Source organism: Cynocephalus volans, chromosome 2, assembly GCF_027409185.1.
Source record: "Cynocephalus volans isolate mCynVol1 chromosome 2, mCynVol1.pri, whole genome shotgun sequence".
Lineage (NCBI taxonomy): Eukaryota > Metazoa > Chordata > Mammalia > Dermoptera > Cynocephalidae > Cynocephalus > Cynocephalus volans.
In genome coordinates this window covers 132261504-132280324 of record NC_084461.1, presented here as the reverse complement: position 1 = coordinate 132280324, position 18821 = coordinate 132261504, and the positions used below count along the sequence as shown (strand labels likewise).

The 18821-nt window shown below is 33.8% G+C and overlaps 1 protein-coding gene across 4 annotated transcripts in view; it reads left to right on the top strand.

The window, feature by feature from the left end:
* Positions 1–18821, top strand: part of CSNK1A1 (casein kinase 1 alpha 1) — a 47328-nt gene that overhangs the window by 12414 nt on the left and 16093 nt on the right. For 3 of the 4 annotated variants that reach the window (XM_063085451.1, XM_063085453.1, XM_063085452.1), the window contains exons 3-5: positions 8658–8784; positions 12093–12191; positions 14580–14663. In XM_063085451.1, the coding sequence (XP_062941521.1) occupies positions 8658–8784; positions 12093–12191; positions 14580–14663 (310 nt within the window). The remainder of the gene's footprint in view (positions 1–8657; positions 8785–12092; positions 12192–14579; positions 14664–18821) is intronic. The other variant, XM_063085454.1, reaches the window with a different exon arrangement.

Genomic DNA, 18821 nt, shown 5'->3' with positions numbered 1-18821 from the left:
ACTTTTATGAACCTCTAATTAAAATCTAGTATTTCTTTCAATTATAAGTGTAGGCAAGAAACCCCATTAGTGTTAGCAGTACCTGTGGCTTTGTCACCAATAGAAATCACAGTATTTTCATATCACATTATTATTGTTGCAAGTATCTCAAAATATGGTTTATGCTACTAGAAAATTATAACACTTATTAGACCTTCCTGTATATCATATTGTTTAGTGCATATTTAATTATTTAATGAAAGCATGTATGTTAATTACTGTATTCCAAAATTGACTTTTTAAAAATAATTTTATGGTAGCTAAATTTCACTATGGCACCAAAATTATCAATTCTTGGTGTAGAACAAGTTACTGCAACCCCCTCCCCCCAACTTGTTTTGACAGGTACTTGTTCATTGTGGCTAAATGTATTTGTTGCAGGATTGGTTGATCTAATATTTATTTGCTTTTCTCTTCCTAGTGTTGTTCAATTTTAAATTACTTCCATGCTTGCTAGTGCCCTTCCCAGAGGTATGAGATTATAAATATGAAGGGAAAAAATCAGCTAGTTAAAAAAGGTTGAATAGTTTTGGGAGAGGTTCAGTAACATAAAAGATTGAATTAATATCTAAAATTTTTTAAAATAATCATGTTACTAGAATTGTTCTTATTACTCTGATAGCCATACCCACATCTAAAATTACAGTTCTTTTTTCAGTTAGCTCGTCTCTAAATCAGTTCTCAGTATGGAGAAATCAACCTAATAATCTTTGTGTTTTTAGTTCTAGTTGCGTATCTTTACAGTATCTGTTTTCTTTCTCTATTAAACCTGACTCTCCAGTTCTCTGCAGTAGCCAAACAGCAGTATTGAATATCTTTCTGTAGTGAAAATGCTCTGTATCCCAGATCATTTCAAAGTTACTTCTTCTCTAAGTTGTAAAATGATGCTTTGTTTTGTTTTTTTCAGAAATTGTCTTAAAACCTAATCCATAGTAATATGGGGTAAAAATTATGTTACTGACGTTTTAAAATCTGAATTATATTTTAAATGTGAAATTGCAAGAGAGAAGAAAATAGATTGATGGTCTTAAATTTTTTTGATGATAGGAGGATTCAAGTTTAGATCATTAAATTCTAGGTATCATTCAAAGTAAAATAAGGCCATAAATCAATGGAGCAAGTAAGTTTAAGGGGAATGAGGGTTACACAGTAACCTTGATTATGAAGAATTAGTAGAAAACCAGAAGGAAGTAATGCACACTTAGTCTGGTGTGTAGTTCTTCAAAGGGGCTGAAGAGTTGTAATGAATCAAAATGTACTTGAACCTGTCTTGCATTATTGGTTCTTTTTTTATGATGAATGCCATTAATTAATAAGATGGAGTTTAATAAGTACTGATAGTTGTTAGGCTAAAGGTCACAGTGTCTAGTACCCAAGTTCATAGATGCCTGCAGCTTCCAGAAGTGATCAACAAATGAATGAAGTAGCAGGAAGATTGGTGACTTTTGAGACTCTAGGGTTTCAATTGAGAATAGATTATGCTGTGGTAAAGTGCCTTGTTTTTGAAACCTGGTGATTTAGGAGGTTGGGGGGGCGGGAGGAAGTGCCTTTCTTAATTCTGTAAATGAATTGTTAGCACCAAAACAAGCACACATCAAAAACAAAAACAAATAAAAAAAAAAAGGAAAAGGAGCCAACATGGCATGATCACAATAAGAAGTAGGAAGGAAGGGAATATAGGAAAATATAAACAAGAATTGCCTGTAAGTAATTTCTCAGACCCAGATAGTTTGGGCACTGTTTAACTATGGGAAGAAGAGGTATCTATAATTTTGAGACTTTATCTCTGTGTAATGAATTGCAGAATTAATACCGTTAAGAATGGCACATGCAGAAAACATTTAAAGGAGTTCAGAGAAAAGAGAACAGGGTAGCTGGAACAGTTAGCAATAGCACCCTAAAGGAGGAGTTTGAGCTAGTTCTTAGCGTTCAGCTAGACCAAAGTCTTCATTTTTTACCCCCAGAAAAACGAACATAAAGGTTGGATGATAGTGTAAGTAGGTAAGAGTCTGTAATAAGTTTGATAGACAGTGTCTTGAGAATCTTGTAGATGCTATGAACATTGGATGTATTATATAGCATTGATTGGGTATTTATACTTTTTAGTTGTTTTTTGAAGACTCTGACATTAATAACCTAAAAATAGGAAGATAAATAGTATAGGAAAAAACATTTACCTTTGTTAAAACTGTCACTTTTAAACTTTTATAATTATCTGGCTTATTTGAATCAAAGATGAGTAGATGCTTCATGATGACGTTATACTTTGAGTGCAGGAAGTGTTTTTGCGTTCCTTGTTTTGTTTTCCTCATCTACCAAATCATGCACTCCTTAGCCTGTTACAGTCTTCTAATATGGCTTTCATTCTTTCATTCAGCCAATGTTAATGAGCATTTCTTTTGTACAAAGCATTGGATGCTGAGAATATAGGGTGTGAACAAGACAAACACAATGACTGTGCCTACTAAGCTCATAGTATGAAGGGGAGAACCCACATTAAACAAATAATTATATAGTTTTTGCTCTTATTTTTGTCCTTATCATAGTGATGGAACGAACATATATTTGAGTACTTTAATCTGAACTGCATATTTTAATAATTATACTGATTTATCATTTTTGGAAGTCCCTAGGTATCATAGTAATACTTCATGTTTCATTTCAGTCATTTCATTTCTCTTCTAAGATATTTCCTTTTTTTTTTTTTTTTTTTTTAGCTGTAGTGATAAAAAGTTTATTTCCATGTTTCACTATTTATTTCCCGACCCCAATATACATGAGAATGTAATACTTGTGAAAGTTATACATGCCACGATAAATATGGGAACTCATTCTCAGAACAAATGGACATCCCTGCACTGGCCAGCCACCAAAAAAACAAAAACAAACAAAAAACAAACTGTTGAAATTTCACATACAACGTGTACTTTCTCCTATATCCTTCCTATATCCTCTTCGTCTTTCGCAAACAAAAATAGTGACAGTCGTCATGGATGGGCAATATCTACCTAAGATCACTTAACTAGACTGTGGGATGCTTAACCCAGGCATTCTAGTAATATTATAAGTACCGGTCATATAGTTGAAATGATCATGTGATGAACTATTAATCATTAATGCAGCCAAATAATCAGCCTGGTCATGATATTTTCACACACAGACTACAATTCCACAACACAGATGGCTATATCTGGTCTTATACAAAAAAAAAATTTTTTATCCTCTTTTTTTCCAACCTTCCCTTTATTCCCAAGAGATTATTATTTCTTCTTATTTTGGGCTTCTTTCTAGATTTATCCTTCTGAGATTCTAATCAAATGATAATATTGAGACCACCTTAATCCTGCAAATGTCCATGTGTTTGCTGCTTTGATCAGCTCTAATCACCTCATACTTAAGAAAACCACTACAGTGACCAATTTTTTGCTCTTTCAATCAAAAACACACATTTAGACAGGGTTCAGACTCTTCTCATGGCTAGCTCATTCTCACTACTCTTCTTCAGTGTCCACTTTTCCATGACCTGCCTTCTCAGTCTTCTGCTTCAGCCAATTTTTCATGTCCAGAATAGAGTCTTCATTGTTTCAAACCATGCTTCTATCATTTTAAAAAATGTATTGGTTTCTCAGTAGTTACTTTTATTATGCTGATGATCAAGATTCTTAAGCAGAGAGATGTTCCTGGGGAAAGCAGTCCACAGGAGTCACGCGGCTGCGGCCCGGCATCCCACGACTGCGCAGGCTCCAAAGCCTGGGCGCTCGCCGATATTTCCATTTTTATAGAGGTTTCTCAGAGAAAAGAAAACCCTTAGTTTGAAATTTCCAGCTATCATATAACTCTTTCTGATTGGTCCCCATGTCATTGTCACTCCCTCCCTGTTCCCCCATTTCCATGTTGCATACCAATGTCAAGGCTAATGCTAAATTACTGATTTTAATTATATTATGTCCCATCCAGAAACTCTGCTAATAGTTCCCTGAGTTATTTACAGAACAGGAGGAGTATAAAGCTCTTTAGCCTTGAATTCAAGAGTCTATAATATAATATAGCCTGAAACTATCTGCCACCTTGACTGTTCCCTCTGTGGGATCTCATGATCCATAATGGTTTGTTGTTGCCCCTGCAAGAAATGCCCTTTTCTACCTTCCCTATCAAAATATTATTCATCCAGGCTGCCCATTTAGTTCACTTAGTTTGAGCATGATGCTGGTAACACAAAGTCAAGGATTCAGATTCCTGTACCAGTCAGCCCCCCAGCTGTGTGTGTGAGTGTATGTGTGTGTGTGTTTATATATATATATATATATATTTTTTTTTTTTTTCTTTCTTTCTTCCTTTAGAGTCTGACTGGCAACAGACCATTTTCACAATACCTCTTTATATAGTTTTAGTTATTATTGATCTTTGTCTGAATTCCATTAGCATTTTTTGTCTACATCATTGACTTATGCATGTATCATCTTACATTTGTGCTTTTTTTGTATATCTTAAATTTTCAACTAGTTTTAGTTTGGATGTGGATTTAGTGGAGATGAGAGCAGAGAGATGGGCATTGCCTTCTCATAGTATCTTCAGACCTTAAGGTACCTTTTTTATGTTCTAAGTAAGTAATGATGGTTGTATAAATTGTGAACTCATTCTTCAGCCTACTTTCAGGTAATACTGAAGTCCAGTGTCTAAAGATTGTTCAGGTAACACTGAATTCTAAAGGTATTGATTTGAAACAAACAAGTGGAAAATGAGACCCCTGAACATTTAAAAAAACTTTTATTTATTAAATTACTTGATTCTTGGGCCAACCCAGTGGCTCACTTGGGAGGGTGTGGCACTGGGAGCGCCAAGGCCGCGGGTTCGGATCCTGTATAGGGATGGCCGGTGCGCTCACTGGCTGAGCGCGGTGTGGGTGACACCAGGCCAAGGGTTACGATCCCCTTACGGGTCACAGAAAAAAAAAAAAAATTACTTGATTCTTTGGATGTTTTGAAACTATTAGGAAGAATAAGGTCCAAATCAATCTGGAGTTCTTTTTTTTAATCTCATAGATAAATGAGTACCTACAATCTCCAGATCACATCACCACAATGCACTTAGTAGCAACATATCTTGTATTTAACATACTAAAAAATATTTAAAGGGCAAGCTCTGAGTTTCTAGCTTGAAGGTACCTAGAAAGTGGAGAATAGGAATGATGTTTTTGTGTTGGTTTGTTTCAGATTGTCTACAAATTTAAGCGACCTTAGAGAATCAAGTTAATTCATTACCCAGGTTCTGGAAAGACTATTCAAAACAAAACAGTAAGCTCTTATCCTACCATTGAGACAGAAACAACAACAAAGTAACAGTATGTGAATATTGTATTATCAAGGGGTCAGATTATGGATACAAGCAATAGTCAATGGCTGTGGGAATTCTGTGAAATGGGACACCAGTGTGGGATAGGCTACATAAGGAAGATTTCTTTGGCATCTGGGTTTTAGTAGGTTGGGATTGAAAGTAGAGAAGTTCTCAGAATAGAAATGTTTCCCATTTCTATTCTGAAAAAGAAAGGTGAAGGTAGAAACTAAGAATAAGTAGGATTTGAATAAGCAAAAGACCATTCCTAGTTCCTAATCCTTATGTAATAATGTCTGGATAAGTTAGTTGAGGTGGAAAGCAGAGAAGTATGAAAGATAGAAACACCTGTCTCAGAGATTTAAGGAGTTATAGTACTAATCTCTATAGAGCAGAAAAACCTAGTTATTTTAGAGCTGTGTGGTTGCTCCGCAGAGAAAAATATCTTTGAAACATTTACATTTCAGCTGTTTTTTATGGAATATTTATCCTCTTGACATCGAGAATAGTATGTCTTATGTTCACACCCTTAAGCAAGGAGAAAAATGCCCAATAATTTGATTTTTTTTAAGTGTGAATTTTTACGTGAATTTATCTAATTCTCCCCAGTTTCTAATTATTATGGGAGTATTCTGTTAGGCTTACTTTGCAGATGATTTTTTTTTAAGTGTTTTATGAAATCATGTTAATTGCATGAATATATGAAGTATGAATAATTGCCTTTTACATTTCAGGTTTATACTTGGGCTTAGATAGGTAGTTGCAAAATTTGTTTGTTGTTTATTGTAGTTTTATGTCTGTTAGCCATCTGTGGAAATCTGCCTATGTAGAGATGAGACATGGTCTTATGAGAGTTGGTTTTTGCTGTCCCTTTTGCCTATTTGGCTTTTTGTGCCTTTCCCTCACTTCCTTAGCTCTTTCTGAATTTAATGTTCTCATTTTCTTAAAAACCTAGATAAATTAGATTTGTATTAAAAATCTGCTATAATTCTTAATAGTATTGAACATTTATAATGGCAACTTCCTGACAACTATCTAACACACATTTGCTTCTGCAGTTAAGAGGAAAAAAAGGAAACAACAAAATAAAATGAAGCAGAAAAGGGAAAGGAGAATACAACTTATTCACTTTATTTTTTTATTTATGTATTTACCTTTTAATATTGTTTTTTGTTATGTATTATGCATCCCTATTCCCCTACTCCCTCCCCACTGTCAGCCTCCCCCTCCAAAAAAAAAAAAACAACATTGTGAGCTTCTTTCAAGTAAATATTTGAATGAATGTAAAAGGTGTTGAATTCCCATGTGGAGAATAAAGAGTAGACAGACGGGAAGATAGCAGCAGCTTTGTTACATGGCTTAAGGTATAATAAGGACAGATTGACTCTGTTACTATCATATTGGCACATTATATTTTCTTAGGCTAGTGGGCAAGACCTTTAGAAGGTTAAGCAGACACTCTTCCCACTTCAGGTTACGTTTTTCTGCAAAGAGGATGTGAAAGTGGAATCTGTTTTGTGTGCTTCCTGGCAGTTATCCATGTCTCATGTTTGGGAAGTAGTTCTCAAGAATGGTTGAAACAAGTCATAGGAAGGAAGTTGAACTAAGCTTAGCCCCCTTTGGATCTTTTACTTTCAACATAAGATTCTAGGGAGCGTATTTATTGATCTGAATATGGGACCTAGCTGAACAGGTCTGAAATTAAAGCTGATTTGAGGCTTATTTATTTTGTTTCCCTTCTCAGTTACCATGCCTGAAATTCCTGCAGTTTTGGTAGATGCCACTGAGGGATAATGTTAGCGAATGTCCAGGACCACTCGTTAGAATAGACTACTTTCTTAACAAAGAAACACCAGAATAGCACACCTATGTAGTTAACTTTGAATTTCTAGAAAAATATAATTGTCAAAATATTAAATCTTCACCCTCTATTTTTAATCTTATTTTTCTTTGAATCTTTGGCATGTATCAGCAAAACAGCATATTAGCAAAATTTAAAGAAAGAAATAGCACTAAACATTTTCCCATTAGACTGATATAATTGTTATGCTTTTGACGTAGATTTTGGTTTTTTTGAAAAGTCTCTTCTCCCCTTTTGAATATTTTAAAAACATATTAAAATCTTTCCAAATATGGTAAATCTTGATATCAGTTTTTATTGAGCTTAACAAAGAAATTACTCCAATTTCAGCTTTAAAATTACTTGCACTTTTTAACGCATTTTATTAATTAATTAATTAATTAATTAATCAATTAATTAAAGATGACTGGTAAGGGGATCTTAACCCTTGACTTGGTGTTGTCAGCACCACACTCAGCCAGTGAGCAAACCAGCCATCCCTATATAGGATCCGAACCCGTGGCCTTGGTGTTATCAGCACCGCACTCTCCCGAGTGAGCCACTGGCCGGCCCTTTTTTTACACATTTTAAATATTGGTCTTCTTTTCTTTCTTTTTTTTTGGCGGCTGGCTGGTACAGGGATCGAACCCTGGACCTTGGTGTTATCAGCACCATGCTCTAACTGACTGAGCTAACCAGCCAGTCCCAGTCCAATTTACTTTCCAAGCAGAATTTGTAATCTATCTAAGTTTGAAATAAAAATGGTAGCCCTTATCTTTAAGAAAATACCCTTACTGGAATCATAAGCATTAAAATTTGAAATCATTTATTGCAGTGATTCCCAGTCCTTGGGAAAAATGAAATGAGCAGTTGGTACTCCTTGAGTTATTGGGGACAAATTGTATAATAACACTATAGCACAGAATGGGATGATTAAAACATGATTCTGGCCAAAAGCAAATAAATGTCATCATCTCCTCCTGTTAATACCAGTTACGATCTATAATCTGAAACTAAGCAAAAATGTGACTCCTTTTTAAAGAAGGACAAGTAACTGATTAAATGCAGTTTGGTGGAAAGTAGAACAGGAGTTATGGTAAAAGGAATCTTTGTTTCTGAAATGTTTTGGAATGACTGATATAGTATCCTTTATTTCCAGTTAGGAAGTCCAGTGAGAATAAGGAACTTGCCCAATGTCACAGGAATTAGTGGTAGATGATACAGAATTCACCTGCCCTGGTAAGAGGAGTGTTAAGGCTGCCATGCATGTCCTGTCTTTATAGGAGAATAGGGTCACTTGACAGAAAAAAGATCTTATTACTCTGATTTATACTGAATGAAGGAAAACTATTTTATTCCTAGGGTGTAAGAATTTGAAAAATTCGGTGATTTTAAGTGATAACCAGCTTTTCATAATGCCCTTCCTTTTCTCCTTTTGTTTTATTAGGTGGTATGGTCAAGAAAAAGACTATAATGTGCTAGTCATGGATCTTCTGGGACCCAGCCTTGAAGACCTTTTCAATTTCTGTTCAAGAAGGTTCACAATGAAAACTGTACTTATGTTAGCTGACCAGGTATGTAAAATTTTGATGAGAGTAAATAAAAACTGGGTATACTACTATTGACTGTAATTTAATTGTTCATAAACCAGCGTATTATAGTCCTGTGTGTCACTATTTAACCTTAGGATAAGCAAAAAAAGATTTAATAGTAGGATGTACTAATTTAAGTGTACTACTCTAATGTGACTTGTAGATGTTTTCCTATGGATGTAGGACAAAAACTGGAATTATATTGGTTTATTACTCACCTGTAGACTAGTAGTTTTCAAGCTACTCCTTCAGACTGAGTTTTAGTGTTGAATATAGATTTTCTTGTAAGATTTTTTTTTGAAGAAAGATTGCAGAGTGTGTAAATCTACATGTGTGTAGATAAATGTAGAAATTTTGGATAAATTAAGCAAATTGAATATTGTATATTATGTGTAGGACTTATAAAAACTGCATTTTTGAGGAAAATAAGACACTGAAGTAATTTAAGGAAGCATTTTTGACCAACTAGATGCTTCTTGAAGTAGTGGATTCTCAGCCATTGGTAGTATTTTAAGTAAGACCTGGGAGATTTTGGAGATATCATGAATTAGATTTATGCATTGGCTGGAGGTTAGATTAAATGGCTTTGAAGCCAAATTTTAGATATTTTGATCTTAAGAAAATGAGTAAGAATTTTTTAAAAAATTTAAGGTGGGGGGAGATAGGGTCAGGAACAACCTTGAAGGAAAAAATAATACAGTAAGGTATATCAAGGGATTTACAATTTTTAGTTTTGTTCAAGATTGGTTACCTTCAAGGGCAGGAAAATATTGGAAATACCTTAATTTAAAATCAGTGTGCTCATAAAAATGCTGTGAAAAAGAATGACATTTCTTAAATATAGATTGGATGTCATAAAGGAAAATGAAGTGGTAAATAGAACTGGCATTTGAGGTAGAATTTTAGAAAGTCTATAAATTCAAAGGAAAATAGTGCTCATTTTCTGTAATCAGCACCTGATATTCCCCAAGCTTCTTAACATAGAAACTACTGGGTGGCTCAAGCAAATATTAGCAAATTATGATGTTCGATTTGGGGCACATTACACACTTACGCATTGAAAACCTTTTAATACATTTTAACTAACATGTAAATGAATCCTAATGAAAGAGTTATAGCTTATATTTTGCAGGCTGATAAGCATTCATACAGTGAATATATGTTGAAGGTCTACCACTGTACTTAACTACTGCGGGGTGCAAAGAAGATTAAGAACTTGTCCATTCCCTCTAGGAACTTAGAGACTAGGAGAGAAAGATGGAAAAATAATATGTTCAAAGTTCTTTGATAGAAGTCTGTGTTGGGTACACTGGTAACATATGAGAAAGAATGTAATTCCGGGGAAGGGTGTTGCAAGAAAGGTTTCATTTAAAGCTAAATCTTGCTCTGTAGATGATAGATAACACTTCAAGTAATATGTGCTGTTAATTGTCCTTCATTTGACTTTTCCCCAGTAATTTAATAGTCACAGTTTAATAGTGGGTATTACTTAGCTAGCACAAGTATGTACATTAAGTGACCTAAATATTTTTACTTCCTTTAAAGGGTAAATTGCTGCTGCAGGTAAAGGAGGTGATATTTGTACATTGTATAAGGGGATAAGTAGTTTAAGTCAGAGATTACCAGTTTGTTTTCAAAAGACATTTGTTAAGGTAGAGATTTAGAATCTGTAAATCCATGGTAATAAAAGCTCTAGGGAAAATGGGGACGAATGAAAATAGAATCATGATACATACTACTGAGAAGAGCAAGAACATATGGGTAGAAAGATAATGTTGGCAGTTTTTGGATATGGAATACATTAAAAAATACAACTTCTTAGTAAATATCTTGCAGAAAAGACAGACATAATTAATAATGTAAAAATTAAAAACTTTTCTTTGTATACAGGATATGCTGCCAACAGAAGACAAATTAAAAAAAAATTAAATCTATGTGCATAACAACAGATATGAGTTGTCTATATGCAGACAATTCCCAAAAATTAATAAGAAAAGGGCAAGCCAAAAGAATAATAGGCAAGGAATTTGATGTTTCTTAGAATGTAAGTCCAAATCACCAGTTAAAATGATCAGATGCCCAAACTAAGTGGTAGGGAAGTAAAAGTAAGGGGATACTCTTTTACCTGTCAGATTGGCAAACTTTAGAAAGAACTGAAATAACTTTGCTAGTCAGAGAAAGAATACTCTCATACTACTGGTGGAATATTAATTGTTATAGCCTAGTTTGAAAGGCAGTCTGATGTTGTTTGTCAAAATGAAAAATATACATACTCTTTAACCCCCCAACTCCTCATAATTGTATGGGATTATATAGCCTGTAGAACTAAAAGCACCAGTAGATAAGGATATATGTAAATTAATAGTGTTATTGTTTATAGTGGGAAGAAATTGGAAACAATGAGAGTACTGTGAATTGGAGAATCATTAGGGGAAACCTATCTATACCACGGAATATTTGTAGTCATTAGAAAGAAATTTAGAGCTATACCGTTTCACTTGGCATAAGTTCCAAGAAATTAAGAAAAGCTTGTTAGAATGAAATGTTTAATATTCAGCTTTTGAATAGGGTTATATAAAATCTTATGTATGGAGAAAAACATGGGAGAGTCCAAAAAACATGCAAGAACGTAACCCTCAGCATATCTATGTCCCCATTTACATAAAAGATACATGCTTGTGTTATAGATACTAATTCCCAGGAATGTTTAGTTAGAACAAACAAATAAGAATAAAGTGAATAGAATGCTTCTATCTCAGTTTGAAACAATAACAACTACTTATAACTGTATCTACCCAATGGTTGTCATCCCCCACTCCCGTGTGTGTGTGTGTGTGTGTGTGTGTGTGTGTGTGTGTGTGTGTAAAAGTGTGTAAAAGTGTGTAAGTAGATCTGGGTAGTACCAAGCTGTTTTAACACAGGTTACCCCAGGGGGCACTGGACTGAGGGTAGAAAGCTTTTACTTTATTTCATTTATTGTAATAACTGAAAGAATTCTAAATGTATTACTTTTGTAAATCACAAACACCAAGTTTTCCTATCAGGTTAGACCCTGTCATATTTTCAACCATTAATATTGGAAGGACAAGTCAGAGGACACTGCACATTTATGCTTATATATCAATCAATCTAGAAATAAACGGAGAGCTTAGTTGTACTTTCCACTTAATTTTTTCTTATGCTGTCTTTGTAAACTCTAAATAAATAATTGAGATTTTGACATACTTGAGAAATAATGTGTTGCTTTCTTTTGTCACTTAATTCTTTCTCCTTCCTTTTCTTTTTTCCAGATGATCAGTAGAATTGAATATGTGCATACAAAGAATTTTATACACAGAGACATTAAACCAGATAACTTCCTAATGGGTATTGGGCGTCACTGTAATAAGGTTAGTCAAATGCTCTTTGCATGAAAGAACAAAGAGTAAAATATCCACAAGAATTGCTTTGGTAAACTTCCAATCTTAAAAAGCCATAGTAAATTGAATTTGCTGTTGATAATTGCTTTAAAAGATTGTGCTAGAAGGATAATCAGCTAACTCTATTAACGTGGTGACTTGAAATAAATTCCCTCCAACTTACCCAACCAAGGTTAGTTATCTATATGGAAATATAAAATTCCAAGGGCTTTATAATAATCTGTAATTGTCTGTTATTTAACTGTTGAACAGTTGAATTTATTTTTCAGTTCACTCAAGTAGTGAAAAAAACCCCGTATACTTTTCCTCCTGAATGCTAAAAATCAGATTTTAACCTTTGGCTCCGAAGTGTGGGTTTTTGTGCTTGTGCCAGCGTGGGAACCACTGACCCATCTGTCACCATGGTGTTAACATTTGCTGACTGAGCATGGTTGATAATGAGAATTCTTCTTCAGTCCTTGGATTTGTGTATTTAAAAGGATAACTTTGGGGCCTACTTCAAAAGTGGTTGACAGTTTCTTACTTAGGTGCCAAGTTGGGTGAGTTCTCCCCCCTCCTCTCTCCCCTTTAAAAGGAAAATATAGACAAGTGAAACGAACATTTGTACAACAAAACTAGTGTTTATTGGGGTCTCTGAGATGGTTCAACTTATGGGGTGATTGGGTTTTTAGTTAGTGACGCATGATTGCAGTTAGAAACTAATTGTGTTGAAATTTTTTCTGCAATGATTAGTTTTATTGAGTGAATTGCTTTCTTTATCAATTCAATGTTGAGCTCGGGCAGACAGGCAGCATTGGCAATGCACTAAGCATGTTATGATCTGATGATCTGATAGAAATTCTCAACTTCAGGGCAACTTGGGGGCTTTTTTGTTTTTTTGTTTTGTTTTGTTTTTGGAAGGAAGATTCCCATTTGTTTTATTAAGCTATTAGGGAATGTTTGGTATTTTTAGGTCTAGCTATAAATGTTTACCTTTGTTTGCCTGTATGAATGCCAACTGGGAGCCATTACCATTAGAACTGGTGTTATCTGTTAATGTGTGAGATATTAATGTTGGTCTGACCCAATTTTAGGAAATGAAAATTTTTTTCATTGAGCTTTAAATAATGAAAGGCGTTTAAATCTACATATAACTTATCTTGTCATTCCCAAATTGTATTTTTAAAAAATATATTATGTAGCTTCTCCCTTTGAAGCATCCAGGTTTTTGTTATTACAAAGCCTGGTAATTTGTTTGGAAAACAATTACTGATCTTAATTTTTTTGGACAATTTTGTCAGTTTGACTCGCTCTGATCTTTTTGTGGCCATTTCCTAGCCCTCTCCTTCCCATTTTCTTACCCCCTAAAGATCCATTATCCCCATGTGATCCCTGTTCTGCATGGTGACATTGCAGTACATGGTTTTGCCTTAAATTTAAATAATGGCCTAGATAATATAATTTTGCACTTTTTTCCCCGTCCTTAAGAATAGCTTGTTAATCACACAGTTGTGTTAGGATGTCCAAGTTGCCTGGTGGTGAAAATCTTTTTAGGATCTGTGTCCTCCCTAACAGATATTAAAAAGAATTTTGTGGAACTGCTTGCTGTTACACAGTTTGAGAGAAATCCTGGGGTAGAGGGAAGTGTTTTACTCAACTAAGATTCAGATTCTAAGTGTTGCTGTTGAAAATTTTAGATTAGTGTTTTGTTTATGTAATTGGTTTTTAGTGTTTTCTGTATTGTAGTTTGAAAAATGCCAGTTATGTAAGACTGGGTTCTTTGGTCAGCTTGTTTCAGTAGTTTTCTATTCATGGGGGAGAAAGGTTTTGGGGGGCTTTTGAGGTCGAATTTTAAAGTTAAATTTCTTATTTGGAAAATTGTCTGAATTTGATATTTTAGGAGTGGCTACTCCAATCTTAGTGAATTTGCTCATCTCTTCCTGTAATCAGCCCTGCATGCTTATGAAAATAAAATTTAAGGTGACTAAATGCCTTCTACCTCTTCCTTACTGAAGATTTTTTTCCCATATACAATCTTTTTTTGGGGGAAGGGCAGATTGTGGTACCAAAGATTGCAGATCTAAATTCCCCATTTTTTATTAAAAAAATTAAAGAGCCAAATGTCACCATTGCTATCCCTGTTTCAGGCAGTGACACAATATAGTGGCATTAAAAACCTGAGTATTCCAGAATTCAAATGTTCTTAAGCATGTGATTCTTATTTGGAAAACTGAGAAGCTACAGTGCTTGGTGGAAGAAGGATGGCATTTGGCTACCCTGTTCTTTCTCTAATGCCTCGGTGTTGCCTGTCTGCGCCGGCCATTGTTGCAATGTAAGCAATACTGTTTGATGCACTGCCACCCTCTATTGTCTGTTTAGTGTTTAGAATCTCCAGTGGGGAAGAGGAAAAGAAGCATGACTGTTAGTACTTCTCAGGACCCATCTTTCTCAGGATTAAACCAGGTCTGAAACTGTCTCCTATTCCAACCTCAATCCCAAATTCATGTGCTTTTCTTTTTTATTGTTTTATTTTGATTATTTTTGTTTTGTTTTAATTCTGGAGAATGTAGATCTTGCTCAAGCACCTCTTACGTTGGCATTATTCAGACATACTTGGCAAACATACATTACTAAGATGTTTCTTTGTGGCTTTGCTTAAAACTTGTAAAGTTTAGATAAAACCAAAATGAAAATAGGATATTACGTTTACATCTCTGACATCCATATGAGGCAATGATATGTTGGTCTAGTATTTAAATTCTTTACCTAGTGGTAAACTTGAGATAGACTGTTTAGTTTTTAGAAATGTATTTGGAGTTGCAGAAATATATTTAAATTCAGTTGCATCGCTGCTGTATAGTGAATATGTGCTGCCTCACCTCTCTTCCCCTTACTTAATGAACTTGAGGTACATGTAGATCAGATTTTAGATCTAGTTTTCTAGAATGGATTTACCTCAGTCTGTGAATTCTCAACTTCCACCAAATAGATTCTTAAAGAGCATTATATGCTCTGGAACTAGAAAACATTGCATTCTTAATATAACAATAATATAATTTAAGCACTTATCAAACTGTATGGTAGTGCACTATAAATAGTACATAAGATAAATTAAATGAATGCATAACCTCATGATTTAGTTTTTGGCAGGCTAGATAAACACCCCAGTAATTTTCTAAATATTTAAAGAAAATGTATGCAGAGCCTTTCTCATTTTCTTTTACTTTGTAGAAGTTAGGTTTTTTTTACTGTATGAATTTTAACACAAAGGAAAATAGACATTTTTAACCACAAAATTTAAAATTTTTTAGGTATGTAAATTTTCATGCTCCTGAACAAATGAATCTTAATCATTCAATTTAGTATATACACTGAAAAGGAGGTATTAGCATGAGTAATCAAAAAAAGAAAAAGAGAAAACCCAAAATACTTTGTAGTACAAGTTGAGTATCCCTTATCCGAAATGTTTGGGACCAGAAGTGTTTTGGATTTCAGATTTTGGAATACTTGGAGATACTTAATGGTTGAGTATCCCTTATCCAGAAATCCAAAATTCTACAATGAGCATTTCCCCTAAGAATCATGTCAGTACTCAAAAAGTTTCATAATTTTGGAGCATTTTGGATTTCAAATTTTTAGGTTAGGGATGTTCAGCCAATACCTTAATTATCCACATGTATCATTTGGGTAATTGTTTAATCCTTTTCCATACTGCCCACTCTTATTCTAGGGACTATCTCTTGCTGTTACAAATGTTTCAGAAATTCAAAGTTATTTTTATTCAGGCAGAGTACCGACTATTGTGACTAGATCTTGGTTGGGGAGAGTGAGTGGATGGTGGGTAATTAGGCACATTATAAGAATATAGTTTTTTAAAACTCTGGTGCCTCAGTTTTACTTACCCATTCATTTACACATTTTACTTGTGTTTTGTAGCATAATCATTTAATGATTTACATATGAAGTTGTATGAAATTGTTTATATTCTGTATGTACAGGTTAGCTAAGTTGTGAGGTAAAGTGACCTTGTGAATTTTTTGAAAGGGCAGGGGAATGTGAGCCCTGTTTAGGAGAAAAATTGCTGCAAATACTAAAAACTAAAATTAACAAGTGTTTCTGAAGAAAATGTACCTTTATTCAATGTAATTAACCCCAATTCATCAAACATTAACGTATTTCCATGTCAAAGAATTCCTTTGAAGAATAGGCTGCATTCTTTAAAATAGGCACAAATTTTACTTACATGTAATTAGTAAAAATCCACAGATAAAGCAGCTTGACTCACCAAAGAAATTTGCCTGTGTCTTTGCATATACAAGCCTATAAAATATACATTATCTTATGCTTATTTGATATTGACTTTTTCTCATTTTGTTCTGCCTTTACATATTTATAGCTGTTTGGTTGTATCCTTAGTATCATGTGGTTTCATGTAAACCGTTCCATTATATGTCTATATTAATTTTTAAGTTCAGAGCATACAGAGAGCTACTAACGAAGCTTGATAGGTACCCAAAGGTAAAAAACTACAAAGAGATTTTTTACTTTTATTTCAAGTAGTTTCTTTTCAGTTGTGTGCTGAAAATAAGATAGGTTTGTTCAGTTGTGACATTTCTTTTCCTGACTTATTTTCAGTTTTTATAAGAGGAAATTTAAAATTGATTTGCTTTTTAGTTTTGATATTAAAGAGTGAGGTGTTTAAGAAGATAGTGTTCATATATTTTTAGTCTTCTTAATAAATAATGTTTCCTCCTTTAGCATTGTGGAAGGAAAGAACTCTAGTGAACACTGAATTTCTGTAAAGCATTCTTTTGGTTGCAAGAAAGTGTCTGGTTACTGAGTCACACAAGGAGCTATGAATGTAGATTTAGACATGAATGAAACTATCAGACATAATCACGTCAGAGCTATTCCCCCTTTCCCTCCATTTTGAAGTACTAAGGAAGCAATCCCAGAAAATATCCCCTAAAGGAAATTCTATGTACTAATTACTGTTCGTTCAAAATCTATGTTTCTTAAGGATATTTTAAAAATAACTTGAAGCCAAATGCCGTTTTGTGTTTATTTTTTTTCCATGTTTTCTGTTAAATAAGAATCTGCAGAACTTAATCATAATTTTTGTTTTGCTTAACAGACACAACATATATTTCACTCATTTTAACATTTTTATACTGAACCGGTTTTCATGTCAAGAGAAATATACAATGTGAGCTTTATTTCTCTTAGTGTTTTATAACACTGACTTTCCCATATTCCTGTAATAACTTGATTGCTTAGGAAGGGAGCTTAGTCTTACTACTTAAAGAGCTTTCATTATCTAATAACATTTTACTAATAATTTAATCTTCATTCTTTTATAGTAGACCAAGTGAAAATAAGTATCTTATTGTTTACATGGTAATAGAAGCTCAAATGTCAATTTCTTTACCGTCCAAAGTATAACTGAGAATAGGTTACAGCACCTGGCTCGAACAGGTGTTACTCATCCTCCTAAAAGAGGCACTTGGTCAGATCTTTTTAACCTAAATCAACAACTTATTTTATTCTTTTTTTGACATAGACCCTAACAGGCTAGGTTATCAGATTTCCCAGAACATCATAGATTATAAACTGTTGCAGAAGGGACTCTCAATAGCCTAATGGAAAGAAGAACTACAAAATTTAGGCATAACTAGAAAAGAACAGTAGTCTAGAGCTGTGTAGTGTAAGGGCACATAAACCTGCCTGGCTAGATAATCTTTGTAGACATAACTTTATTATAGCGTAGTATAATAAATGATTTTATGATAAAGGTCAAAATCTTAAGTTAAGGTTATTTATTTTTGCTTTAGAAGGTAGGTAAGCATATTTTGGATTTCTTTTCAAAAATAGTGGGTTTTTTCTTTTAAAAGTTTTAGTCGTGGAGAATAAACTTGAATTACTTAGGGAAATCAGCTACATTATAAATGAGTACCATATTCCCTGGGTACCATCTAGATGAGATAGCACTAAACATTTTTTGTTCTAAAATACTAGTTTTGTTTTAAGTTAGCTCATTTAAACTGCTTATTGTAAACCACCATGATTTAAATGCTAAGTGCCTTTTTTAGATTTTTTAAATCAACTTGTTATATTTTCAAGAAGTTCAATCTGATCACAGGCATAATGTCCATGCAGGATAGTAGAATGTAGTGCATGCTTTTTTAGGTAAGACCTTTTTTTGTTTTGTTAATAAAAAATCTTGGTTTTGTTGGCAATATCAGGCTTTCAGGGTTGTCTTATTTTAGATAATAAACATTCTGTTGGCATACCGAAGAGTGGCCTTTGTAGGAAGGAGAAGTTCCAGATAGCTTATGTCTAGATTTTGAAACCTCATGCTTGTTTACCAATAGTAACAGGATATCAGGTTTCATTATGGCAAACAGCACACTTGTCAACTCTGATGTTAGGCATATATACATTTCCCCACTTATTTTTATAAAAACAGGCTCCTTGGTGTATAATAATGAACTGGGCCTGTGCAAATGACAAGGATAAACTACTAAATTTAACTATTTTTTTTAACTTGATTTATTGGCGAAGACTAGTGAAAGCTTATTGGGGTGTTAAGTCTGTTCATTATCTGTTCTATTTAAGATACTT